A 27,450-nucleotide genomic window follows, 5' to 3' on the forward strand; every position below is an offset into this window, starting at 1 on the left:
TAAATGGCAAATATTTGGAATAATTTAGAGGGGAAAATAGAGTTATGAAAGGGAGGATCAATCCTGTTTAAGCCCTTTAGATCCTAACTTGGTTCCTATCCCATTGGTTCTTCTTTGCCTTAAACCAGCTTATAAAAATCTCAAATTTTCTCTTTTATGTATATATCGATTCCCTAACAAACATTTTGATCCATTACCAAGCATAATTTAAATAACAATGTTCCCCATCATGTGTCAAAAATATTAATCAGCTAACAAGTTTCTGGGTAACTAAGGACCATCACGAGCAACCAGCTAATGGAATTTGAAATGCCCCCAATTACCACGAAGCTTAAGGTGTATGTGCTAAAAAGTAACCACTTACATATTTCATTTTCGCATATACCTCGGAGAGTGGAAAGTTGTGGCCCGCGGTGAGTCAGTCGCTAAGCTCCAATAAGACATGGTTCTAGTGGCTTAAAAGTCAACAGCATAAGTCCAAGGCATGAAAGCGATCTCCTATCGCTGTTCTCCCTCTCGTTCTAATAAGCCAAACAATAAATCATCATTGGGGCTTATATTTTTTTTAGCACATTTCTTAGCCAAAACTCTGCTGACTCACGATCCCCAAAGAGCTCCAGGCTTCATACATATATATTTATATACCTTTCCTATATACCAATGGATTCTCATTCCCATTCCCATGCCCAGAGTGGAACGGCGCTTCGCTTTGAGTCTTGGCCGTGTCTTTAAGCTTCCTCCATATTCCTTGGCTTTTCTGTTGTTGTTCTTCTTAAACTAACAAATTCTGGCATGGTCCGAAAAAAGAACAAGCTAGAGAGGCTTGGGGGGGGACTGGCAGGGCTACAAAAACAGGCTTGGGCACATTGCTGGACATCACGCAAGAAGGAACCGAATCGCTGCAAAATCGGTGGCATCGGCTTCGCAGGAAGGAGAAAGTCTCCACGAAGGGCGGCCAAGAATCTCCAAATCTGATTCCAGGTTCTTGAATGCACTTGAAAAAAAATTCCAGAAAATTATCAGAAGGATAGGAAAAATCTCAAAAAATTAAAAGTTTTTTGAAAATATATTTTAAGTCAGATTTCCTTAAGAAACCCCCTTTGCTGCTTATCTTTTTAACTCAGAAAAGTATAATTTTTAAAGGCATTTATGTAGAATTTGTATAATGTAAATTCTTTAAGGCCTTTTTCCCCATAAGAACCCTTTTTAGACTAAAGAGTACTTATATTATAGTAAGTACACAGATTGTTATAACATTTTATCATTCTTGCCAAATAATAAACCATATTCTTGAAGTGTTTCCTTCGGCCAGCTGCCAAGACACACGAAATTCTGTTTTTCAAGTAGCCCAACAACGAAATTTGTTATATGACTTACATTAGTGGGAGTGCATGTCCCTCCCCCCCATTTTCCACATAGATTTTCAGATTTTTTTTGTTATATTTCGACATTATTGTTGTTTGGCAAACGGGCAGCCACATTTGCAGCAGCAGAATTGACATTTCCTTTTACAACATCCAACAAGCTCTGTAAAATGAAAACGATAAATCAGCAACAACGGCAGCGGCTAGCTAGCGTTTTTCATGTGATTGTCACGCTTGAAGGACTTTTCTCGTGGAAAGCAGCAATAACAACAACAACAGCAACAACAACAACAGAAATCAAAACAACAAAGGCGAAAATGAATTTGTTGGTTTTCTTGTTGGCCGCTGCTGTTAACAGCATTCGTTGCAGTTGCTTTTTATGAACTAGGTTACTATGTTTGTTGAGTAATTGAGTTTAGTTTTTTCGCACACACGAATGTGTCCATTGTTATGTTGATGTTGTTGTTGTTGTTGTCGATTAGGAAGCTGCCTCACATGCAACATAGTTTTGTATTTTCTTGGCAGGAAGTGAGACGTTTTATGGGGGCGGTGCGGGGTTAATGTTTGGCTATCTGTGAGTTACGCTGCCAAATAGCTTTATCCTTATAAGGCCATATCCTTCAAGGAAATAATTTTTGTTTTAATTTAACTTTTAAAAGAGTTCAGTTTTATTAGTCAGTTATATAAATGTATGATTTGTATTAAGCTAATTAGTTGGCATTTGTGGCCAAAACCAACATCACGTATGAGCAATTTTGCGGGCATTATAACCGAATTAGTTGTAATTGTTTAGTCTGGTGTCAGGTTTGAGTAAGCTAATTAGTCTTAGATGGAGTTATTATACTTATCTGGTTAATATATATACTCTTATTCAGTATATAGATTGGATCTTTTAGCCATACTACACCCAATATCAATATCCTTTCCTTACTAACTAAAAAATACAAAAAAAAGTATAAATAAATTGCAGGCCAACAGCTTGACCCACCTTCTGCTTCCTAGTCCACTTCTCACTTTGTTTTAGTTTTTTTTTTCCATTTCGATTTTCCATTTCCACTCCTTGCTGCCTTCACTTTGGTCACGTTCCAGCTTCTCGTTTTATTCGTCACTAACCCACCGCCCCTCTCGCCGCTCTCTCTCTCTCCCTCTCTCTCTTTGGTCTGTCTGTTTTGTGATCTAATTACTGTATTTGCTGTCCGTTTTGACTGCTGGCTGCTGCTGCTTTTTCCGGCCATCCCCTGGCCTTTGAAAAGCCTGTTTAAATTCGTCGTGCTCTGCTAGTGACTCCTTTTCCGCCAGCCCCTCCAAACCCCATCCTCATCATCATCATCTTCCTAACTAACCAGCTCCTACTGTCTTTTGCTCTCTTTGGGTTTTTTGTGTATCAATTTGGCGCATTTGCTTTTAGTTTGTGATCAGCTGAAAAAATTACTTACTGTTTTACGCTCTGGTGACGAAAGTTCTGTGGAAGGAAGTTTCTAACTAGTGACGAAAGCCATTAAAAAGTTTTCAAATTAAAAGATTTGTTAGTTCTTAAAATTAGAAAGTAACTAAAACTAAAACTTTTATTTTGTAGTTGTTAAGTATCAAAAAAAACCTGCGCAGTAGCCTTCGTCACTAATTGACATTATGATTCCTTTCAACGTGCAGCAATTTGACTTTTGCAGATACCCGCTGATACCCTTTTCAGTTAGTCTTTGATTATGACATCATTTTTTAGTTTAAGTAGGACTTTTTGACATTTCTGTTAGCCCAAGAGAACTCTCCTCACGGAATACATTACTAACCAAGGGAACTCTCCCTCCCTCTCTCTCTGTCTCTCTATAACCATTAAATGAATTTCCGTGACTGGATTATAAAAATATTGAAATCCATAAGGAAACCGATTTTGATGGCGATGACGATGCATGCATCAATTTTCACTTTCCACGCTACAATCTACCTAAATACTTACTTATATAAGTGCTGTAGGTTAACCCAGTCGCCAAGGCAGGAAAAAAACAAAAAGAAATCCTTGTACGTGAGGTTTGTCTTCGAGGTCACGTGGGAAACATCAGCAACATCTTAACTGCCAGAAATTTCACCTCAGCTGCTGTAAGTCAAAGATTGAGATACCCAGAAAAAACACAAATAATTACGAAATAAACCAAAAAAACAAAAACTTAAAATTTATATAAAGCTGCTTTAAGGAATACCTTTTCATATTAAGTATTATTTATTAATTATTATTCAAACAATGTAAGCCAATCTCTTGCCATCTTTTGTTTTGTATTGCGTGGATTTTGTATTTTTTTGCAATTCGAGATGAAAGTTTGTCGCATGCATTACCTCCGAGAGAGATTACATCAGAGGCAGCAGGCGACAAAGATGGCTGTATACGTATGTGAAAGAGAGGGAAGTGGCCGCTTTTTGAGGGGGAGTTACATTCCCAACTGAGGCAGTCAGTCATTCAGTCAGTTCAGTTGGTCAAACATGTTTACATAAAGCTAAATATAGCAACGGACAAATGTACAAACAGGACGAACAAACATTTGCCACTAGACTAGGATACCAAAATGTTAGACGAGAGAGCAAAAGAGACAGCAGTCGAGAAAGAGCCAGACTTAGATGGACAGCCAGTCAAATGGTCTTGTTAATTTCCATTTTTCTATGCAAATTCCAACTTCCTCGACTCACTACGAAAATGGCAATAAATGCAGCGGCCAAAAAAATTTGACTTGCCATAAAAATTGAAATCCAAAATGTGGCAACAGTAGGGGGAGGTAGGAGGGGGTAAGGCGGCGATGGGACAGTGGGCGTCTGTTAGGCAACCTCTGTGGGGGCATGGAAAATGGGGAAAATGGAAAATATGCCACAGACACATGACACACACACACACACACATATATATATACAGCGATGGAGAAAAGTCAACGTGCAAAAATAACAAACAACTGTCAAATGTCTGACAAACGAGACAAGGAAAAAGACAAAACTCGCACACGAGGAAGACTATAGCTGTGGCCCAGGATTAATGGGAAGCCAACCGAAACCAAAATGCCGATCAAATTGCATTAACTAACACACTAACACACACACACAAAGTGTGGCAGTTATCAAATATCAGTCACTAGTCAGAGTTTAATTAGTTGGAAGTTGGCCTTAATGGTAGGAAAGCAACTCAAAGAAACTTAAAAGATTGAAACTAAAAGGTATGTGGCCTTAAATTGTATTAAAAATGTGATAAAATCACAAAATCTAAATGATTATCTTATGTTATGTTAACAAATAGTTAAACGATTAAATGTTAAAAGTATTCAAAACTGATTTTAAACATGATCTTATATATTTTGGGAATTTTCATAAGTAAACTTGAAAAATTTCGTAAAAAAATCATTAAAAATTCCAAATGTCCTTAATATTTTAAGTATCAATCCAACCTGTATTCCTTACACTTAAAACCCAAATAAAATCCACACCTTTAAACTTAACCACTCATGTTAAATACTTCCCGTAAACGCTGTCAAGAAGACCCTTAAATCGGTTTTGATATTCCCAGCCAGCAGCGGAGCAAATAAATAAATCCAACCATTATCACTTTACGCCCGGGTGTTAAGCAATTTCAGTTGATTTTATTACTATTTTTTTTCTGCGCTTTTCCTTTCTGTTTTATTTGTTGGTTGTTGCTGTGTTTGTGTGTGTTTGCTTTCACGCGGCAAAAACTTAAACTCAAACTGAAGCTGAAGCTCCAACCAGGCAGAGCAATCAATGTGAATGCTCTAGAGAGGGAGGTGGAGCAGCAAATATGCAGACGCAGACTGGCGAAAGAATGCTGAAATTGAAGATGCGATGCACTGGATGCTTGCATAACGAATCTCGGTGGTGTGAGTGTGTGTGGATTGCTTATTGTACTGTGGTGTTATCAATGGTTATTGTTAGCGGCTTCTGTTGACAACTGGAGCTGGAAGAGGGTATATTAGCTAGGTTAAAGAATATAGAATTTATCAATAAGATTTTTATTGATATTTCCATAATGTTTCAAGCCTTTCTCTCCCAAAAGCTGGCCTAAGAATTGAAGTTAAACTAAATATAATTAATTACAAATATAACTAAAAACGAAAACGAAAAAAACTTTTTATCTTTACAAACTTTATAAGCAGCTTTAAGGCTACCCCAACACATTTCCAATATCGTTTTGATACTTTTACTTTCTTAACTACTTTTCCTTCTCTTATTTATAATCCCTAAATCAAATATTTAAGGATTTTACTACATTTTTTTATGATATTCAGATTGATTTCGATTTTATAACCAACTATATACCTGCCAAACTTTTATACACCTGCTCCTCAGATTGGCAATCTAAAATCCTTGCTTGTAAAAGAAAGCACTAAAGTTTATGGCTAATTAAAAACCAAATCGATATACAGCAAGTTTTTTATTAAATAACATTTTTATAATTTTCTGATGTCTTTAATGATGTATTTGTATAATTTTGTAATGGCTATAGATACTATACTATATATCTTAAACCATTTGATTTCTGGTTATAAAATTCACTATAGAAAGGGTATCTAAAAGGCAAAGACCTGCTGTATAGCAATTCCTGATGTTATTGCATCGTCTGCCGCAATGTCTCCCGCCTGGTAGACATTTTCTACGGCTCCTCCGCCAACAAATCCGCATCTTCCGTCGTGGTCTGGACCACCGTTCCATCGTCTATGAGTTGAGATGAGATGCCATGCCCGAGAGGAGCACATGGGCATGTCATTTCTTGGCTTCGTCGAGCATCTTTGGCATTTCTCAAATTTGCTTTTGTGTTTGGATTGGTTTTGGTATTTCCCCACAATCCCAACTCGATTTTTCTGTTCCTCATTTTACTTTTTCTGCTGCAGCAGATTTATAATTATTCATTGGTTTTCGCAGCCTTCATCGGTTGGAAATGCAAATCAAAATTCACATCACGTATACGAGTAGTGGGCTGAGTGAGAATTTTTATATAATAGTGTCTCATTGGTATAAGGAAAAACCTCATTAAGAAGCAGGAAAATAATAAATTATTTTAATGGCTTTTCTTGTTTAAGGAATATATATTTTCCACTAAGTTTTCCCTTTAAATTTTTTAACTTTTAAACTTATTTTTAATAATATTTCGAGAAGCAAACTTATTAGGCATTAAAAAATAGTATAATTTATTCAAACTCTTTAAGTTATTTCACTTATTTCTGCCAGCCCACAAAATGCAGCTCATTATTTGGTTGAAAAAAAAGAGCCTGTCAAAATTGAATAGGGAAAAGCCTCGTTGGCCAAAGAAAAGCTTTAAAGGGGAAAAAAGAAAATAAAACACAATGGTAGGCAGTTGGTCTATTAGCAGAGCGCAAGCTGCCACCGCATAATGAAAGCGAAAATTTAAATTTTTGATACAATTTGCAATTTTTCCGCGCTACTTTTACCCTCCCCCCCTCCACCGAAAACTCACTCCCACTCCATAGCCAACGCTCCACTCCATCATTCAGCGATCTCCTCCAGTTTCTAGTTGCAAGTTTCCTTGCCTCAGTTTTCAGTTTCAAAGTTGCCCACAAGCGGGGCAACAGTCGACAAGTCGACAAAGAAAACAATTCATCATGTTGTACATGGAGGAACCTTTTGGTTTTCCTCCGAAGCTGCAAGCCCCAGCTTCAATTTATGCGGCGCTTAAATCGATTGCTTTGCCACATTGCGGCAATTGGATCGGTACTCCTCGGGTTTGTTTCCTTTCCCCCTCCCTCCCTGCTGCGAAATGCTCCCCCATCGTGCAACATCGAGAAGTCGTTGTCGTTGAACCGTAAAACTGAAATATGAAGCGGTGCACGAAGGGGGGGCTTTTTGGGTGATGCTTTGCGGGTGGATTGTTGATCCAAGAGTGCCAAGAGCCTGGCATCGCGTTGAGTGACCACGGACCACGGACCGCGAACCGCGGAACAGGCTCTTGCTTCATTAAGCTATTCATCCATCCATCCATCCATCCATCCAGTTAGCCATCCATTCAGCCAGTTCGATCCACTCGATGCGATCGTGTTGTTTTATTTCGCTCTTAAATTTGCGCTAACTAGATGTCGCAATTGAAAGTAAGCTGTCAAATATTATCGACGGGGGTGTAGGTAGGTAGGTGTAGGTGAGCGGCAGCATAAAGCCTCATTATAATGAAGAAAAGGATTTGAAATCGAAACGGTACGGCGATGATGGCTAAGAGTGGTAAAAAGTATGGCAGGAATTTCATAAGAGATGGAAAGACATGAGGAAATGCTCAAGAAAATGGTCTATAATCTACATTTGTTAACGTATTCAAGCTAAGCTTACATTCTTAACTAGACTCATTAAGTTCTTCTTCCAAAATTCCTTTAAAATCATTAGCAGTTTGGCCTAATCTGAAAGTCTACCATCTTAACCTTGGCAAAACTGAAGTTTCAACATTTAGCTATTGCGGTTTTTGATTTGCCAATGTCAATGGACTTGAAAGGCGTTAATTTACGACGAGTTCTTCGATTGCCTCAGAATTGGCAAATAAAACTTTCATTCCGCCGAATATCAAAGTTCAAGTTCAGCACTTTATTAACATCTTTTTTTGTGCAATTCTAAAAAACATAACAACGATCCTCAATTGAAGTTCAAGGTTAAACATCAAGGACTTGTTCAGCTCTTTGAAGTTTTCGCAAATGATTTCTCTTGACCAAAAAAGCCTCTCGAAATCTTACTTCAACATGGTCGTGTGCAAATTTAATTACTGAATCATAGCTGAAGCCTTCAAAGTTTGAGAAATGCCCGGCGGCTAGGCAAATAATGAAAAAACCAGAAAAGAAAGGTTGTCCGAAGTCTTTAATACCCTTGTCAAAGTTTTTCTTGTTTTTTTTTGTAGCAAAACATTCCAGTTTCAGGTGACAGGTATATTTTTGGGTTGCCATTTAAATTCTTCTCAATCCGCAAATTTACTTAAGAAAAAACCAAAAGCTGACATATTTTTCTATTTGGTTTTAAGTCAAAGAGCCCTCCGGCTAAAAGTGACTACAAAACATGGTAAATCTGTCGGATTTCTTAGCAGCCCAACTGCTGGTTATAATTGTTAATCATAATTTATGCTAATTTTTGTTAGCACCTTTTGAGCGGGCAGCAGCGTTTCACCAATTCATAATGTTTGTGATTTGTAAGACAAACAAAAGAGTCCAAGAGCTGCTGGCAAATTCTCAATTTTTTTTTGTAGCCTTTTAGTTTTGTTTTTGTTGGAATGTGGCCAGAAGAAACGTGTTTTCTAACAAAGGCCGACGCTTAATGGGTCGACAAATACAAGCGGCAATAAATAAATAATAAAAAGAAAATGCCCAAAAGGGAGGGGGTTACACACTTGATCTCTGTTTGTGTCTTTGACTGGGGGGAATCGTTAAGGTAGAGTCGTAGATATATGTGGGCGATGATCTCACCATTTAATTGGCCCCAAAACCAAAACGAATCTCGCTTTTTGGCCCTGTCTTCCCCCCCAAAAAAAAACTTTCTTGTTATGGATGTGGCGTGCGCTTTGACCGAATTCGGACTAAGATGAATGGTGCCACAAATGGGGCATCTACGGTTGACGGTTGATGGTGCCACAAATTAAAATCAAATCCCATTCCGCCCGCCTTATCGTGTAATTTTTTGTTAAATCGTAATTATTTATGCAAATTCCAAATGTCTGACGCACCAAAAATAAAAAAAACAAACCTAATGCATTTCCACTTAATGCATTTGGACAGTGCGGAAAGCTGCATACGAATTTGCATTAGAATTGTGATTGACAGTCGGCGCACATGGCGTATACGCAATTATGGATGCAACTGACTATTCTGACATTTCCTAGATTCTGCCTTGGGCTCAAAGTCCATTCGTGAACATACATATATACCAGCCCTAGGGTTCTAAATGTGATCTTTCAAATGGAGAACAGCTTTTGAGTTTACTTTAGACCCAAATAAAATCACTGCTAGATGGTTTTTAATTAACCCATTTTTAGTCATTTGCACATCCGGCAATTCGGGCAGGAAATGACTTCCCAGCGCCAGCCAAGATTGAAAGGCACATTATACGAAAAATCCACAAAATGTAACTTGTCAATGCAAAAACAAATGTCAAAAAATTAGTATACAGTGGAGGCTAAGAAAAATGTGTTTTTTATTTTAGTTGGTGGTGTAACGAAAAGTTTTAGTATGTTTTGTGTTTTTGTTAAGTTTAAAATATTTCCCACAATAAAGATTTGTGCTTAATTTTAAAATATGTTGTAATTTTCAGATACATTTTATTATGAGAAAATTTGAGGATTGTTTAAGATTTTTAAGGATTTTTTTTGCAATTTTAAAGTTTTTTCTAAGAATATCTTTAAACATGAAGTTTTAGAAACTATCTTTTCGCTTAATCTTTTCTATCTTTAACATAATTATATAAAAATCCATAATACCTAAATCTCATTAGAACTTAGTTCTTTTAACTAGAACACAAATATCAGAAGTCCCACTGTCTGGCTAAAAAAAAAAAAACAGTTGCCAAACACGGCTTACAGTTAATGATAATGATACGACTATGATGACGATGTGATGATGTTATTAGGAGCAGAGCCCGTTTGTCTCTCAGACAGGCCGACGACAAAGATTGCGATCTCAGGCAGCCTAACTTCAGTTTATGAATTTTGTATTTTTTTTTTTTTTTTTTTTTTTTTTTGTTATTTTTTTGGTACACCTAATTGATTTAATAATCAAGGTTTTAAAGCGGCTTCTGCGATTTTTTATTTCGTTTCAGGTCTCCAGCGAGCGAGAGAGCGTGAGAGAGCAAGAGCGCGGAATATAGAGAGCGGACAAATGAGCCACAGAGAGAGCGCGCGAGAGAGTGGAGCCAAGCACTTTTTCTTGGCGCCGCAACTTCAGTTTGAATTCGTCGTTCGGTCGGTTCGGTTGTTCGGTTCGCATTACGCAGTCGAAAGCGAGTGCTCAGTGAGTACCAAGTACTGAGTACTGGAGTGATTAAGTGCGCAGGCGTCGCGTTCGAGATGCTGGGATAACACTATATAATGTGAAAAGTTCATTTCCCCAAAAAATAAAAATAACAACAACAAAAAGCCACAAAAGTCCGGTCTACAAAATAAAAAGTGTGCAAAAAATAAAATGTAGGCAAGTTAAAAGCAAAACACAACAACAACAAAAGCCTAAAAAAGAGATAAAACTCTGCAAATACGGGTTTCGTTCTTATCGCGTTCTTCTCGGTTTTTTGTATTTTGTTTTTGTATTTTTTCGCTGCCCAAGTGCTTGACCATTAAAAGAAGAAAAAAAAAAGAACCTTTTACACACACACACATACATACGCGTACAGTGCCAGATCCTTAAGCCTCAACTTGGCGTTATTTTTAGACGGTTAACGAAAAAAAAAACAGAATCTGGGAAAGCCAAGAAACCAAGAAACCGAGAAACCCGCCAGCAGAAAGGCAACAGAAATGGGCACCAAGTCACCTGGTGGTCCACAGCGCTGCCGTCTGATCTTGCAGCGCTGTTTGGCCATTCAGCTGACCAAGCCCGGCCACACGCCCGAGGACTTTTGGATGTACGACTCGGGATATATGATATTTCAGGTGAGTTTCGATTGATGCACGGTGAGAAAATAGGGGAGAGATGGTGATGATCTATAAACAAAAAGGTGACATTTTTGGTAGAAGTTTAGAGTTGCTCTGGGAAATCATTCTTAAAAGCTATTAAGCAAGTCATAAAAACTATTTTCTTTGACAGAAAACTATATTTAAACTAAATGCAGTTTCTACTCTAATATTTTCTTTGGCAACATAAACATTTTCGAAGATTTATGTGGCATTGCAATATATTTTTGTCACAAAAATAAGCAGTTTTTGTTATGTTTCTGAAACTTAGAACTATAAATTACAGTCCTGGAAAACTAAGTGACTTGTTTGTTTCTCTCAGCATTTGTTTTAAGTTTAAACCCAAAACTTGAAATATGTGAAAAGTAAAGTAAATTTATAAACTTAAAAGACTTCAAATTAGTTGGAAATATAAGAATATCCTTTAAAATCATAAGGATTAATAAAATTTTTGCTTAATTAGTTGGGAATTAAAAATAGAGCAGCCTTTATTGGAATTCAAATTAAAGAACCAGTTAGTAGAATAAGATTTCCTTAAAATATAATAACGATTTTCACATTTACGGCTTAAGCTGATTAAAACTAGTTTAGTGAGAAAGATAAACAATTTCGCGTTGAATAAATTAATTTACTCTATCAAAGAGAGCTAAGAAATTCTACTTTGAATAAGAATTATCAAAACACAACTTAAATTTCGGAATTTCTTAAAGGAAGTTTAAATTGTTTACTAAATTCTCAACTGGCAATCACTTTCCTTAACATTTCTGTGAGTGTGGCCCCCGCGTTGCTTTCAGCTTCTTCTGCTTTTAATGTGGAAGGAACTGGTTTGCAAACTGGTTGGCCAGTTTGAACTGCAAAAAGTGCGTGAGTCTGGAGAGGGCGAGGGAGAGGGCGTTAAACTAAAGACAGAAAGAGACAAAAGCTAGCAGGAGGTGACGATGGACTAAAACTCCCGCTCAAGGTCGCCAATGTAGGGGGTTTTGGTGGTTTGGCCTGGCGTTTTCCTTTATTATTATTCGCGACCACTTCCCATGAAAATAAATGGCCCGGAACGAACTGAGGAGGGAAAAACAAATTCCCCCCCCCTTAACAGGTTGCCCGCCCGGTTGTTCTGTATTTTTGTCGGGGCGTCATCTAGACTAGACCCAGACTGCCACAAACATTGCATTACATTTGCAGCAAACATATTGCAACTTGCAACATTTGCCATTTTCGTGTCCCGTTCTTTATTACCCCACGGCCTTTGTTATTGATGACTTGCGAAAAAGAAGCCAAAGTCTCCGAAAACTTTTTGGCCAGGAAGCTCGTTCTGTGGCCCCTCTAGATAATGTCCCAATGTCCCAATATATATATACTCGTATAACTTATGAGTTCATGGAACCCTTAAGGCAGAAGATCGAAGTTAGCTTTATTTTATGATATTTTAACTCGTTTTTTTACTGAATTTTAAATCAGTTTTTGTGCTTTTGTTTGCCGGCGGCTGCTGCTTCCGATGTTTTGCAAGCTTTTTCGGTTGCTGATTTTTATTGTTGTTCTTGCCATTGTTTATTGCACAAATTGCCGCATGACGTCATTCTGGGCTGACAAGTTCAAGTTTGAAGTGTTAATTGATGCGCTGCCACATGATGAGCTAAAAATTTTGAGAAACTTTGAATATTTTAGCTAATGGTTTGGCTTAGAATACCTGAATGCCGGTAGTAGTCTTTGGAATTGGTTTTTAACAAGTAAAGTTGTTAGAAAATAAGGTTTAAGATGGGAAGATTATGAAATATCTTTGTTTAAGCCATGTCTTTGTATAAATATTAATGGTTTCTGTAAAGTTATTTTACTAATTGCTTCAACTTTAAAGAGTTTTACACATTATTACTGCTTGACATTGGAAAATATTCTTAAATTTTCTAATAAACTTAAAGACATCTTTTTAGCTTTTTAGCGACTTCTTAGAAACTATAATTATATTCTTTATTCATCTAATAAACCTCTTAATGTTGTTATCTACCTTAGTATCATAACAATAACAATTACAAGATCTATTTGTAGTTTCCACCAACACCTCGCTGTGAATCACTTCATTTACTCACAATACAGGGTAATTTCAATTTAATTGCTGGGCTGCCAAAAAGTGTGAAACATGAAAAGGCATTGCCGCCTTTTTTTTACATTTTAGCCAAGCTCAATTTGTGTTGTTCTCGTTTTTTGTTTCGTTTTTTATGCGGTTTTTTGTCTTTTATATTTGCATTGCCTTTTGGGTTTTGCATTTTGCATACTAAAAAGTGCGACATAAACATTCCCTTGAGTAGTTTTTAGTGTGTTATATATATGTATGTATATATAGATATAGAAAACCCAACATGACAATCGCTGGGCATTCATTTGTTGGCTTTTCGAATGAGTCTCGAAGCTGGGCTAATTAATATTACGTGCCACTGGTCGGTCTGTAAAGTTTAACCGAAAGATATGAAGAGAATGCGAAGCGTGCCCTGAATAGAACTCTGAACTATATAAATAAGAGGCAGATGATTTAGAGGGGAGAGGCAGATGAGGCAGTGAGCTGGAGCTGAAGAAAAGTGCGTGAAAAGCTGAGAACATGAATGGGGAAATACAGAATGATGAATGGAAAGCCCTAAGAATTCGACTCGGAAAACGATAATGCAGCAGCAGAATATTTTATCGTAAATTTCGAAGCTCAATGAAGTGTGAATTATGTAGATTGAGGTGCCACGGCGCCTCGAAATTGAGGAAGGGAAAATATTTAATATATATATATCTGGCCTAGGGCGGTGTCTTTTTCACAACCATCGACCATATCGAATGGGCAAGAGTTTCCGGTGCGGTTGCTCAAGTTTTAGGGCGTGCCATAATTTAAATACTTTTTACTCGGCTGAGAAACGCTTATGAGACATTTTTGGGAAGGTTAAAAACTAAACAATGGTGGTTTATAAATTTTCTTATTACCAAAAAAGCCTATGGAAAAAAATATATATATATATTTTTAGGCCCATAAAAAGAGTAGGTTATTAAGAACCTTGAGGTATTCACGGAATTACGTGTAAAATCTAAAATGAGACTTCTGGTAATATCATTAAAGTTAAAAATAGTAAAGAGGAAAGGAAATGTAAAGTAAAATCAATCAAGCAGCACCTTTGTCTTTAGTTTTGCAATTAAGCTGATGAACCAGCATTTTCCCTGCTAAAAACAAACATTTTCGCACTAACCAAACTTTTACAGGTCAACATTAAAACTTAAGTAAATCATAAGGAAGTTAATATTGTAAATATTTGTTACTTGCCTAACGACCATATAAACAAAAGCAATGAATACGATTATAGCTGAGAAGAAAAATGTATATATTTTTAGCAATAATAAATGCGCTAAAATTAAGACAAAGCCCATAAAGTTTCTACCATTTAAGCGTTGAGTTGCCTCGTTTGCCGTTTTTTTCCCAGTAAAGCTCTAAATGTCAGTTTTGGCCGAGGAGGAGGAAACTGATTTAAGGCCGCAATGCCAGACTCAATTTCCAGGCATTTAAAATCTGTTTTTATTATTTGCGCAAATTTGTCAGGCGTGCGGCGTGGCCTGAAACTTGCCAACAAATACTTGCAACTTAAACTTTAGTAACAAACAGCAAACAGCCAAAGACCGACTTGACTCCAAACTCTGATCTCCTGAATGGCCCCAAGCTGATCTCTGAACTGTTTCGTTGTTTTAATTTTTTGTTTTTTTGTTTTTTTTGTTTTAGCTGTTTGTTGTAGTTTTTTTAGCTGTTGCCGTGTTTAGTGTTCGGTTTCACTGTTTAGTGTCTAGCTGCACGCAAATGACTTCACCTAAATCAACTTGTTTTAGTTGTGCTTTTCGGTGCTCCAAGCCAAATTAATAAGCCTGCAACAAGTTTTGAAATAGCTCAACGGATGCGAAGCCCCGCTATTGCGTCATGTCTAGAGCGCGGGAGTTTTTAGTTTTCAGTCTTTTAGCCATTCTGCTGCTAACCTGAGAATCGTCAAGCTAAGATTGCCCAGGCAGGTCCATAAAAAATCACAAATAAAACGCATAAAACTGTTGGCAAAACTGGCTGTTGTATATACATATAATATATATCAATGAGAAATGGAAAGTCTGGGAACGGAATTGTATTTTTGATCGGGCTAGAATGAAGGTAAACCTCTGATCGTTATGAAAAAGCAAAAACGATTTGAAAGGAAGGTTGAGTCCAGACACGAGATGAGATGTGTAGATCCTTCAAGAGGCTTTATGGGAGTTTACAATGTGAATCATTAATAACATTGGCAGCTGTCATATTTCATTTTGCGAGATGTAAAATGTGAGATCATTTTGTGTTAATAAACATTTGTTAAAGTCACAGGTTAATTCTAGGCTTAAAAGTTTGTTTGTTGCTTAAGTTAAAAATCTTTTAAATAAGTAAAAAGTATAAAGTTCAAGCCACAATCCTAAGAAGCAACTGTTTTAAGAGGAAATCTATTTTATAATTTAATCTAAACTCCCCTTCTCTTAATCAAGTTCAACTTAGCTGACTAAGTTTTATAAGCAAAACTATTAACTACCTTCATCTTCCTACTAAGAGTTGGTTTTATAGTATAAACACTTCCTCTTCTTATTACTCAGAATCTTTTTCCTGCTAAACTCCAGCTGGAGAATCAATTTCATCCAGCTGGACAGTAACATTCACCGGTTAGGACAGACTATCCAGCTCCGGAACTCCCATAACCCGAGACTCCTCCGAGTCTCTGCAAATACAATTTCATGCAATCATGAGAAAAAGAGGCAAGCAAATTGATTTATCGGCACGCGGCTCTTACAAACAAAGTCAGAAAGCTGAAACTGATTTGAATTGTTATTAAGCCTCCTGCTTTCTTTGTCCCTCCCCCCTTACCCCCCTTTCTCTTGCTTGTTCGATTGCTTTGATTGGGTTTAATGAAATTGAATCGATGTTGCAATCGTTTAAGCGCAAATTTACTTTTTGTCGTCAGTGGGTTTAATTGGTTGGCGTGCGCCTTATGATTGCTTTTCATTAATTTCGTTTGCAATCATCCATCGGCGGCTAATTTGATTGACAAACAGAGTCGCTCCACCTGCCACTACTAGCTGCCTCTCTACTCCCTCCTCCGATTGCATAATTTTCTTCGACAAGGTCGCCGGGGGCCATTGCTGTCCAGTGGCAGCAAACAACTTCAGTTCAAGTTGAAGCTCTCGTTTCTCCTTTATTTATTTATTTATTTGTTTTCGGTCACGCCAGGGAACTCAGGTTGCAGCACCAGCCAAAAAATCAAAAAAAAAAAAAATCAACAACGCGCCACGTACTTGTAGTTCAATCTTCATGCTTCTCGCCTGGCTCTGTGAGATCTTGTTTATTTGGGAGGTGAGGCTATATTTTTGGAAGTTCAAAAATAAAAAACCCAAACGTATATGAAAGCCATGAATTATGGTAATTGTGAGTTTAATGGAAGTGGAAAACATGAGGGAGGAAATTAAGATAAGATGGAAAAAGTTGTTTACTTTTGGTTTTAGGTTCTTCTTTCAAGAAAAACTTTAATGTTAAGGCTAAAACTTCTCAAAATGATCTTATTTTTCATTAATATACATCTTAACTATTAAATTGTTTTGTTTTTTAACTTAATTTATAACAAACTTCACCCGTAAAATATCTTATCTAACAAAGATCAGATGAGTCACCTCCAGAAATTGTCTTAATTTTCCGCTAGAAAATTGAGTTTCTCAACTAATTTCAACTGTAACTGCTAAAGCTAAAATCAATTTTCTAACCCAAAGCAATTACCCATAATGATGCACTCCTCGACTAAAACTTAAATTAAAATCTACTAAGTTAGTAATTAAAACTAAACTTAAATTATTTTCACAACACACTCACTCACAGACCTTTGGCAAACCGATTCTCATTAGTAACTTTGACAGGCATTTCGAAAAACTTCTTTGGATGAATACCCTCCCATGATTGCATGATTTGCCAGATTGATTGAATGACAAGCTGTTATATATATATATAGTATATAGTATAGTATAGATAGTATGCTAGATTTAAAGCAAGTTGCGTGCTAAATGCTAGACACACTCATAGATACGGTGTTTAACTGTTTGCCAGTGAATGACAGACACTGTTGTTGCAGTACAAAGGCCCCGAAATAGGCCCTTCTCCACCTTCTCCCCACCCCCCTTCATTTTGGCCAGACATTTCAGCAAGTGCCAGCGAAGCTTCAACGCCGAAATACAAAAGGCAAAAAGCCAACAATAACAATAAATGCACTAACAATGAAAGCAAAAAACATAGCATAAAAAATAACAAAAAAAAACTGCAGAACCAACACACAGGTGCAGTGGAAAATCAAGATAGGGGGAGGGGCAGAGAGTGGGTTAGAGGTATGAGGCAGAATTGGAGCTGACTACAGCACACTGGATTGTTCCCACAGTGTTCCCTCCCAGACAGACGCCTTCGTCAACAGCGTCGCCGCCCGTCAACCTCTAATAGACTTTTCACGCTTCGGTTTTAAATTGAGGTGCTGATTCTTACAGCTGATACCTTTTATATATATTTGTATATATCTATATATACCTTGATGTATTGGTGTTTATGTAAATAGATCGTTTTGAGGTGCAAGAACTAGATCTAAAAAGAGCTGTGGCTATGCTGGACCAGCTGCCTTGCTTGCAGATCTTGTTTATTTTACATGCCTAACAGGTTCATTTTGCTTTCATATTTGGGCTGGCTGGGTGAGTTCCTGTCAATGAATAGATTAAGATTTTACCAAAAATAATTAACTAAAGTTTATATAAGGTTTTCTGGAAAGATTTCTCCCTTATTTAAGAAGAAGTAACCCCCTGGGAAGTCTACAAATGCCTTAAAACTGTTTTTAAGCACAAATTTTGATTTACAACTTTATTATTTCCCAAAAACTCCTTATAAAAGCCCTCAAAACAGCAAGTACCTTTTAGTTTAAACCTTTTCACATATGTTTTTTTTCTTTCATTTTCCATTTCCCTTTTAGTTTTTACTTTTCCAGAAGTTTTTAGCAATGAGAAAACTTTTTGCCCACAAAACGAGCATATTTATACGATGTGAGTTTTCTAGTTTAGTTTTTTTTAAGCTTGATTCCAGTTGAAAGTTTTTATTATTAATTGCAACAAAAATAGCGACCGCAATGGGCTGCCAAAAAGTTGCAAATAGTTGCAGATGCGATGCCTGGCTAGATAACCAGGCCAAAAGGGCTTTACCAGGCAGTCAGCCAGTCAGGACTATTGCCAAACAGCTGTTGGTATTTGTAAGGGAAAAACTAATAAAACAAATCGCATGTTTAGCCAAGAGTAGTAATAGTTTGTAGATATCTGGTCATTGAACCAGGCATCCTGGCAACCCTCAATAGCCGACCAAAGTCATTGCCTGTGGGGTGGAAGTTGGTGTGTTTGTGTGCCACCCAAAATCCGATTGGAATTTTAAGTGCAGTGCAAATCCAAAGAGTCCGAGAAAAACGCATTCAGTCAGCCGAACAAGACATCTTTTTCCGGGGGTAGTAGTTGCTTATTTTAGCGAAGGAAGTGGGCGTCACTCGGACATGGCCATGCAATTTGTATCCTTATCAGGACTAGCCACCATTGATTGGAAGAGTACGTCCTGTACGTCCTGTATTTATGCTCCACCGAACTCAACCCTCGCCCTGGCACTTGACCAGAGCTCAAATAAACAATGATGACAGCGAGGGGATAAGACTTAGACAAAGGAACTGTCCTGGGGCGCTCATGTGCAAGTTATGGACGTGAGAAATCCTCAAATAATTGGAAGCTAGCACTAAGCTAGCAAGTGCTGAGAGAGTGCAGGAAGTGTAATCCCAAAAGTAATCAACGGCGGGAATAGAAGATTAAATAAATTGCATGCCAAGCAATGTAATAATTAACACCGTAAGTCTACGCTTGGCTTTCAGACATAACTTAATTATTATCTTAGGCTAAATAAGAATTAAAATATTAGATAATTAACCATTAAACTAATTAGAAACCTATAATTAACCCAATGCGGAACGATTTAGCACGAAGTTTAACGATTAAAAATAATCAAAACAATATTTTAAGACCATTAAGAAGCTATAAATTATTTGGAAAATACTATAATTTCCAGTCACGAAGAATATTTCGAACTGCGAAAACTGAGAAAGAAAAAACGAACCATAAAATGTGGCTTATATAATCATTATAAAAAAAGGTTAAGTGATGTAATTATTGGCCATCAATCGCCAGCTTGATGGCTTCTGCAAAATCCGTAAACTTGATAAGGTGGCCATAAAAATTATGAGTTAGCTTGCCCTTTAAAAACTCATTTTTTTCTCCATGATAAATTTCCCAGCGATTAATATAAAATAAGCAATTTTATTGCGTTTTAAAGTTATTAACAAATCTTGGACAAAATAGGCGTTTCTAATAAACAACCGAAAAGTTTCAACGACCTCGACCTGTAGTAAGTTTTTGAAATATAATTTTAACTTTAGACAAAAGACACTCCCCTTGGGCATGGCTTAAAACCCTGTCATCTTTTTTTAATCCCTGTTTTACATGATCTTAGAGAAATGCAAAACATTTTCAGTCGCTTTTCATTTTTTCCCAAATTAAATGGCGCCTTTTAAAGTCAAATGAAGGGTTTCCCAAACACAAAAAAAGCAAAAAGCCAAAAGACAGGAAAACAAAGAGCCCCTCCGAAAACGTTTTGACTTGTGCCTAAGAGCTGCGGTCTTGACTTGTGTAGCTGCAACTTGATGTTGGCTGGTGGAAAGGTCAAGGATTATTATACTTCATCATAACTCTATTAAGCTCCCCAAGTCCGCAGCGGTTGGCAATCTCCGGCTTACTCCGGCTGCCTGACTGCGCATTTGTTTGTATATTGTTATTATCTTTTTATGCGGCACACACGAGAGATCTACAACGGCAGCACAGCAGCAGCAGCAGTGGCAGCAGCAACAACCTCCCCACATGAGGCCTCCTGCCACTCTTTGCTCGATTCATAAACTTTAACTCCAAACCAAACCAACTCTCCGGTGATAGTTTTGTCTTTGAGCATTATTTTTGTGGGAGTTTTGTTGTTTAGTTTTCTATTACATGAAATTAAGTAAAAGTCCCAAAACGAAAGCCGCCACCTGAAACAAAACTAAAAAAAAAAAAAAACTTAATAATAAAAAGACATGAAACGACATCAAGAGCAGCCCCAAAAAAAAGCGAAACTTTGAATTCAGCCCGCGGTGAAAATGACTTTCATACGCGCGACACAGGTCGGCGTGAGCATTTGATTTGATTATTAAAAGTTTTGCATTACTTCCGAGAAATGAGAAATGAGAAATCGAGACTAGACACCGAGACACCTCAACTCGAAGCGCAGGTTCCAAACCAGATCCCTTTGATCGATGGAAAGCCTCTATAAGTAGGCTGTTGATGACTGTCTATGGCATTTTGTCTCGTGTCTTGCAATGATGCAGCACTATAATTACGATTTTGGGTGGGGGGGATGAACTGCACTAGGAGAAAAATGTGAAGTAAATAGTTAGGTCTTAGTTAAAAGTCATGAAAGTCTTTTTTATTACACCTTTTAGTTCAAAACCAAAGAAAAAAGGAATTTCCAACATTCTAAATCCGAAATTTCCTTTTAAACATAAAAATTCCCTTAAAAATCCCAAAAAAAAACTCTCCAAAAATCATCCTCTGCCCAATAAATTTCTCCAAGTGCGGCGATGAGCGCCATCTGGCGGCGCGTGACAGCCGAAGCCAAAGCAAAAGCCTGACGGGCAGGCAATGACGAGTTAATTTCTTCGCCTTCTCATGCATTAATTGAGCAGCCCCAGGCGGAAGGTTGGAATGGGCATGGATGGGCATCTCTTAGCCAACTAAAGATGATGGAGGTGGAGATACAGAGAGGAGAGGGAGAGTGCAAGGGAGATAGTCATCCAACTTATATAAGCGGGCATACACCATACACCAGACCCAGGCGACATTAAAGCCCAAGGAGGAGTGACCACAAGAAATGGCAAATACCTGGGGAGATTCATAGCACTAACCCCTGGTGTCCCCTCTCGAGAGATTCCCTCAATGGCCCATCGACACAAAAGGTCAAATCGCTCAAACTGGATGATGTTCATTAGCGACACAGAAAGCCACAAAGCGTGAAACTCCGGCGGCTACATCGATCTCTTGGCCTTTCTTTCCCAATCCTCATTCGATCCCTTCCTTGGCTCCCATTGTCCATGGCTTTTTGCTGTGACTCTCGACCCTTTTTGTCCGTGTTTACATCAAAAACGTGCCTCAAGTGTTCCTGTCACTGCACAAATTGGACATTTATTTGCTGCCCCAGTCACCACTTTTCCGCACTCCTCCCACTTTTCTTTGTATTTTTTTTTTTTTTTTTTTGCAGGCATTTTCCGTGGAAACCTCTTGGCCAGAACGTGTTAAGGATTTCGTTTCGTTGCGATTGGATTTGGTTTTGGTTTTTCGGGTAGCCCCAAATAAAAAAATAAATTCCCAGCAATGAGACAGCGAATTTTTTGGTTTTTGTGGCGCCACCCCATCCCTCGCCTTGCATTCGGGGGCGTGGCAACGATCCGCTTTAGCTAATTGATGGTTGCCAGCCATCAGGCAGTTACAGCTTGCAACGCCCACAGATGGATAGCTCTTTAAGCCAGACGAGGGGCACCACACCAATTATGCCACGCGGTGCTCTGCAATTTGTCAATTAGCTGATGAGATGCAGACTCCCACTGGAAATGGCTGGTAAAGACCAGTAAGGGGAAAACACCCCCCTTTGACTTTTGTTCCGTAAAGGGTGGAATGCATTTCCACGTTTTTATGGTTACTAAACAGATTTTCGGCAATGATTTCATAGGTTTAAACTGGGATTTTCAAGCGGTTAATACTAAACTTTCTACTTAAGATGATTTCCGGATCCTTAAGTTTATCCAGGATTAAATCCACTCTCCATTAACCTTTAACTTCCCGTCTATCTTTTTCAGAACTTCCTAGCTGCGAATGCTCAATGCTGGTGGAATGGACCCTTGACTGCTGCCACAAGAGCGTTGAAATACGCCGGACATGTGGCACCTGGAATGCTGCTGGTTACAGCTGAACCCTGCGCCCTGGAGGTTCTGCGAGGAGCCTTTGCCCGCAGCGTCCTGAAACCGCCAGCCACCTATGTAATCAGTTCAGTGGGTAAGTCTATAACCTTAGAACTTAGCTAGCCTAGAACTTAGTTTCGGGTTTTGCAAGTTCAAAATTAGATTAATGTTTTGAGAGGAAGATGGAGAATTCAACCGAAAAGAAGTACAGTTGTGTTTCACGTTACGAGCGACGGCGTGAATTGTCCAAACGGCGACTTCTTTTCTGGGCAGGACGTCTTCATTTGATGCCTCACGAGGTGGCTAGGATGTCGGAGGCGGAACTTAATCATAGATTATGTATGATCAAAAAGAAGGATATAGCTTTTGATCAGCGAAGGGCTGACTTTGAGCGATGGAAACAGATAAATCAGTTAAGATTTCTGATGTATGAAGAGCAGAAGAAGTACAACGAACTTTGTGGTCCGGGAGGTGCCTCCATCTGGAGTATTCTCTCAGTGGCCCAGCGGGATCTGGAAAATAAACTCCAAATGGATCGATTGCGGGGAAATTGTGAGCGATTCCCTTCTCCAATGTCGATAATGGAGGAGAATCGTCAATTGGGTGGCAGGCAGCTAGTTCTAGAACCCCTAAGATCTATCCTAAGTGGCTGTGATTCAGATTCTGAAGATGAACTGGAACTTAAGAAGGTCACTCAGTATTTGCCTACAAGATGGCCAAAAGGGAAGGGTTATACGAATATTTCCAACTCAGAGAGATCTCAACAAACTTTCTATGAAGAATCTTTCTCTAAAAGTAAATTCAATCTTCAAGCTAAAAGGGAAGACTCCTTGGAAAGCTTTCAGGACCGGCCAAAGCTGTGCTACTGTCCTCTCTGCGCCAAAAGACACCTGCGTTTGCCACCTCGCTTCTGACCAGGTGTAAATAAATCACAAGGCCTAGACCTGCATTAAGCCCTGTTCATGTTGTTTTCAATTTATTATAATACACAGCGGGAAAAAGATTACTTTACTTAAGAAAGTAAATTATATCAGAAGGATATATACAGGAGGACTAACTAGAGATACTTCTAGCACTTCCTTAAAGATTATCCATAATTTTAGCCCACCCCAAAAGGCGTATTTTCCTCATTTTCCCTGTGTAATCGAAGCGACATGCACTTCATCAAATATTGATGTGTCTGGCCTGGGTTTATGGTCTCTGGTCTGCTCCTCGGTGCCTCGTTAGCTGTCAATTAAGTGGACACCTGTGCAGTTAATGCGATGCTGCCGTTGCCCCGATGCCCATTTCCCATTTTCCACCTTTTTTCCCCCCTCTAGTTTTTCACACTTCCATTGATAGGGGAGAAGGGTTGCGGGGAGGGGAAAACCAAAAAGTCCATTGCCAACTTCATGAATTGATAAATGACCGGCCAGCCAGGGAGATCGTCGAAACTCTGTGGAAACTCTACGGCCTTTGGCGAACTTTTGTCGGGGAATTAATAAGCTGCGATTTGTGGCCACAACTCGTTGCAATATATATCTTTTTTTTTTTCTTGGCTAGCTGGGGAAGCTGCTCTGTCGGTTGATCTTTGGGAAATTCAATTGAGGAAATATTGCTGCTACAAACAAAGAGTTGCTCTCAAATAGTCGTACACCGAGAACTGCAGACGGAGTGCAACATATGTGGTGTGGCATGCAGAATCAGCTCCATGTTTGCTAATTAACAACTGCAATGGCGTAGAACCCATTAACTGTTAATTACCATAAACATGACAATTCCATTGGCAAACAAGGAGTCCCGACAATGTGACACGTTTAGATACGCTTACAAAGTCCTCTGGGTTGGACAGGAAAAACTTAATTTCTTTGTTGTGAAAGTTGTGAAAATTATAGAAAATATTGGTTGGTTTATGTTTAAGATTCTTAACTCAGTAAATTTAACGTAAAGCAATATACTCAAAAACTTGCTTTAATAACTTTCTGTTCCTGTAAAGAAAAGGTGCAGAAAAATTCCAACAAAAAAAAAAAATAATAAAATGACATTAAATATACCCATAAATCCTGACATAAATTTACATAAGTCATATTCATTTAAACACACTTCAGTGATTATTTATTATACGACTATAAGTTGTGTACAAAAATTGTCTGCCATTTTTATAGCCAATGTTGTACTATTAACCAGACTTTTATAATGTTGTCGCATTAAATTAAAAAAATATCACAGACTGGCAGCTGGGGAATAACCAATATCCATTAAATTATGCAGCTGGTTAGCTGGTCTCAAAATATATTTAAATAAATATTTAAAGACTTTAAAGTTAAACAAACTGTAAACTTATGAAAATAGTTTGTTTAAATCAGGGGTGCTTAAATTCGTCTTATGGCAGAGCTTTTTACTAACACAAATACTAGAAAGCGTGCACATATTTAGTGACGCTTTTGTGTTGATTTGCTGCTGTAAACTGAGAGAAAGAAAAATACTTTTTTTGCTAACCAATTTATCACTCATTTTACTGACTCTCCAAATACTCCACTGAGAAATAAGCTCGAAAGTGCAAACAGAAGTTATAAGGAATGAATTCCAGTGTAAGTGCTCGAGGATGATCCAGGAAGAAACAAGAACAAAATGTATTACAGTTATCAAAGGAATGAGGCGGAAAGAGGAATACAAAAAATTATTAGTGGAATAGCAGGAGTTCGAGGATGATACAGGAAGAAACAAGAACAAATAATATTGCCTTTGACGAAGGAATGAGGCGGAAGGAGGAATACGAAAAATTGTTATTGGAATTGCAAATATTTTAAGGATGAACAAAGAAGAAACAATAACAAATAATATACTCAAAGCAGAGGCGTTGAGCATCCCTGGTTTGAATATTTGAAAGAGAGTTTTCTTAAATATTGCTTAATGATTATAACTTGGCATTGCAAATTAGTTGGCCAACCATTACAGAACGTTGATCACATTGCTATTAGTCGTTGCGAAGTGGGAAATAAAAGCAACCATTGAAATGCCAGTAACAGTAACAATAACAACAACAATAACAATAACAATATAACAAATAACACATTGCATGCAAAAACAATCAATCAACGGCAATTTCTCGCTCAATTAGACAACAAACATGCCAAATAAAATGGCAATGGAAAAGAAACGAAGAAAAACCAAATTAAATTCAGTTTCGTGTTAAAGAGCCAAGCACTGGAGACTGCAATAGTAGTGGGTGGGGTTGGGGGAGAAAAAAAGCAGAGGAAAAAAATCAGAGAAAAATGCCGTCGCTTGCCGCTTTGGCAATTTGACAGCGGAATATCGGTGGAAGCGCCAGAGAAGCAAAATAGACAAATGGCAAATGCAAAATAGCTGGAAAGCGAGAAAATTATGCAGTTTCCCAGTAAAAATCAAGGGGGGAGTGGTGGGGTAGAGACTCTTAGATAGATAGAGAGCTGTCGGTAACTATGATGGCGAATAAAAAATAAAGAGCCGCAAATCAATTTCATCACGATTTCTCGTCGCTGCCATCTCTCTCTCCCTGCCTGTCTGCCCGCCTGCCCTCCTGCTTCTCTCTTTGGCTGAAAGTGAAATGTGACCATGACAGTGGTGAGGAGCCACAATCATCGATGGCCCGTCCGTCAGATAATTGTAACTTAATATTCGAGCCATTAACAAATCGCAAATCGGTAGAAATCAGCCAAGTCAACAGCAGCCAAGCACAGCTGACTATATTGCGAAAATCGAATGTCAGTCAAATGTTGCCTGTGGCAGCCACACATATGCAGATGGGGCAGTAAAAACATGAGATATCTGATGATGCTGAGGAAAATTTTATGGCAAATTTGTTGATTGAGCTAGAGATATAAATCTCTTAAAACGCCTTTTACTTTTACTTAAATATTTAAGTTTAAGTTTTCGGCTAATTTCTTTGTACATTTTTAACATAAATATTTGAAATTTTTTACAGATTTTTAATGCTTTTAAATATTACAAATTTTTAACATATTACAAAATAAGTCTAGTACAGCCCAAAAACAATACCAATATAAGCCAAACTTACTGCCAAATCTATTTTTTCCCAACTGTGCATTAACTTATAATTTCACCGTTAAGCTTTTGGCCAATTTCTTGAAAGGTTTGTTAACCTTTTTTTGTTTAAGGGGGAGAAATTCTCTAAAGCGTAACCAACTTTGCCAAAAAGAAAGACAAAAAAGAAGAGCGGCCAAGTCATTGTCATTGGGAGTTGTCTTTGCAAGTTCATCATTATCATGGTAGCTTGAGCACCACCAGCTCCACCGCCCCCTTTCGAAGAGCCTCGTCACCCACCCCTTTGGCAGAGCATTACCCAAGCGATTATTGTAATTTTATTGTTCTCTTTCTTCCATGGCCTGATCTTTTCCCCCGGATTCTTCTGTCTACACTGATTATGCTCGAACCCTTTGCTCGGTTAATGAGGTCAAACCATTTGATTTTCAGCTTTTGGTTACGCTTGGCGAATTTTCTACGGGAAAGTGTTCTCTGTGTGTGGAAAATCTTACCACCATTGTTTTTCTTTTTTCTTTTTTTTCACTCCCTTTGAACGCACCAAAAATGGCAGGCAATTTAACCAAATGCGACACGATTCTATGGCTGACATTATCCCATCATCTAAGACGGCCAAAGACTGCTGGAAGGTTGCACAACACAGAGGGCAAAACGAAACTCTTGGCAGGCTCCCAGGTTCAGGTCCACTAACCCCAAACTCATTGACCTTTAACACAGGCAAAAAGTGTCGCCAAACATTATTTTTTTTTTTTGGTTTTGGTTTTTGCCTCAGTCTGGGGCTTTATTTTTTATTATTTTCTTCGCTTTTTTTTTTGTTTTCATTTGCTGGCAAATCGTGTTGCTCCTTATTTGCCAGGCTATAAAGCCTGGTGGTGGTGTGATGGCGGTTTTGGCCCAATGTCCGACTGTCTCTGGCATTTTGTTGGTGTTGCAACCACGTAAATGTCAATTTGCATTTGCATTTCGTGAGGCGTTGCATAAACAGCAGGCTACTACTACGACCACTACCTACTCCCCTTGTTATCCCCATAGCCTTGTTTTCAATTTGTTACTGATCTGAAATATTTTTATTAACAGACGGAAACAATTAGCGTCGCCTCAACGAACGCAACAAGCGCCGGCCAAAAGCCATAGCTCTCCTTGTTTTTTTTTTATTTTGCGATCTGTGGACAGGCGTATCTGTTTCCTTTTGCCAGCGACTGCGTGGCCTTTTCCTCCTCCTCCCCCACAACACCCACCACCCCCAAGCGAAACGAGAAGAAAAACCAAAAATGGGAAATTGAAAACGCGCAAAAAACGTTTCAGACACAAAATCGTGATTGCCTTCGTTTGG

General features: G+C 38.2%; 2 protein-coding genes across 3 annotated transcripts in view; both read left to right on the top strand.

Moving 5' to 3' along the window:
• LOC108114211 overlaps positions 1 to 27,450 on the top strand; it is a 57,767-nt gene that overhangs the window by 21,812 nt on the left and 8,505 nt on the right. The window contains exons 3-4 of one of the 2 annotated variants that reach the window (XM_017225030.2): positions 10,143 to 10,965; positions 21,996 to 22,191. In XM_017225030.2, coding sequence (XP_017080519.1) covers positions 10,831 to 10,965; positions 21,996 to 22,191 — 331 coding nt within the window. In that variant the 5' untranslated portion in view covers positions 10,143 to 10,830. Of the gene's footprint in view, positions 1 to 10,068; positions 10,966 to 21,995; positions 22,192 to 27,450 lie in introns of those variants that run through there. The other variant, XM_041818324.1, reaches the window with a different exon arrangement.
• LOC108114212 lies at positions 22,199 to 23,046 on the top strand. Its single transcript, XM_017225031.2, has one exon. The coding sequence runs from the start codon at positions 22,280 to 22,282 to the stop codon at positions 23,009 to 23,011; it is 732 nt and encodes a 243-aa protein (XP_017080520.1). The 5' UTR covers positions 22,199 to 22,279; the 3' UTR covers positions 23,012 to 23,046.

The sequence above is a fragment of the Drosophila eugracilis genome, unplaced genomic scaffold (genome assembly GCF_018153835.1).
Source record: "Drosophila eugracilis isolate 14026-0451.02 unplaced genomic scaffold, ASM1815383v1 contig_2154, whole genome shotgun sequence".
NCBI lineage: Eukaryota > Metazoa > Arthropoda > Insecta > Diptera > Drosophilidae > Drosophila > Drosophila eugracilis.

Bases quoted from the DNA above. Each gene is read 5' to 3' on its own strand.
- LOC108114212 (XM_017225031.2), top strand. From the start codon at position 22,280: ATGGAGAATTCAACCGAAAAGAAGTACAGTTGTGTTTCACGTTACGAG.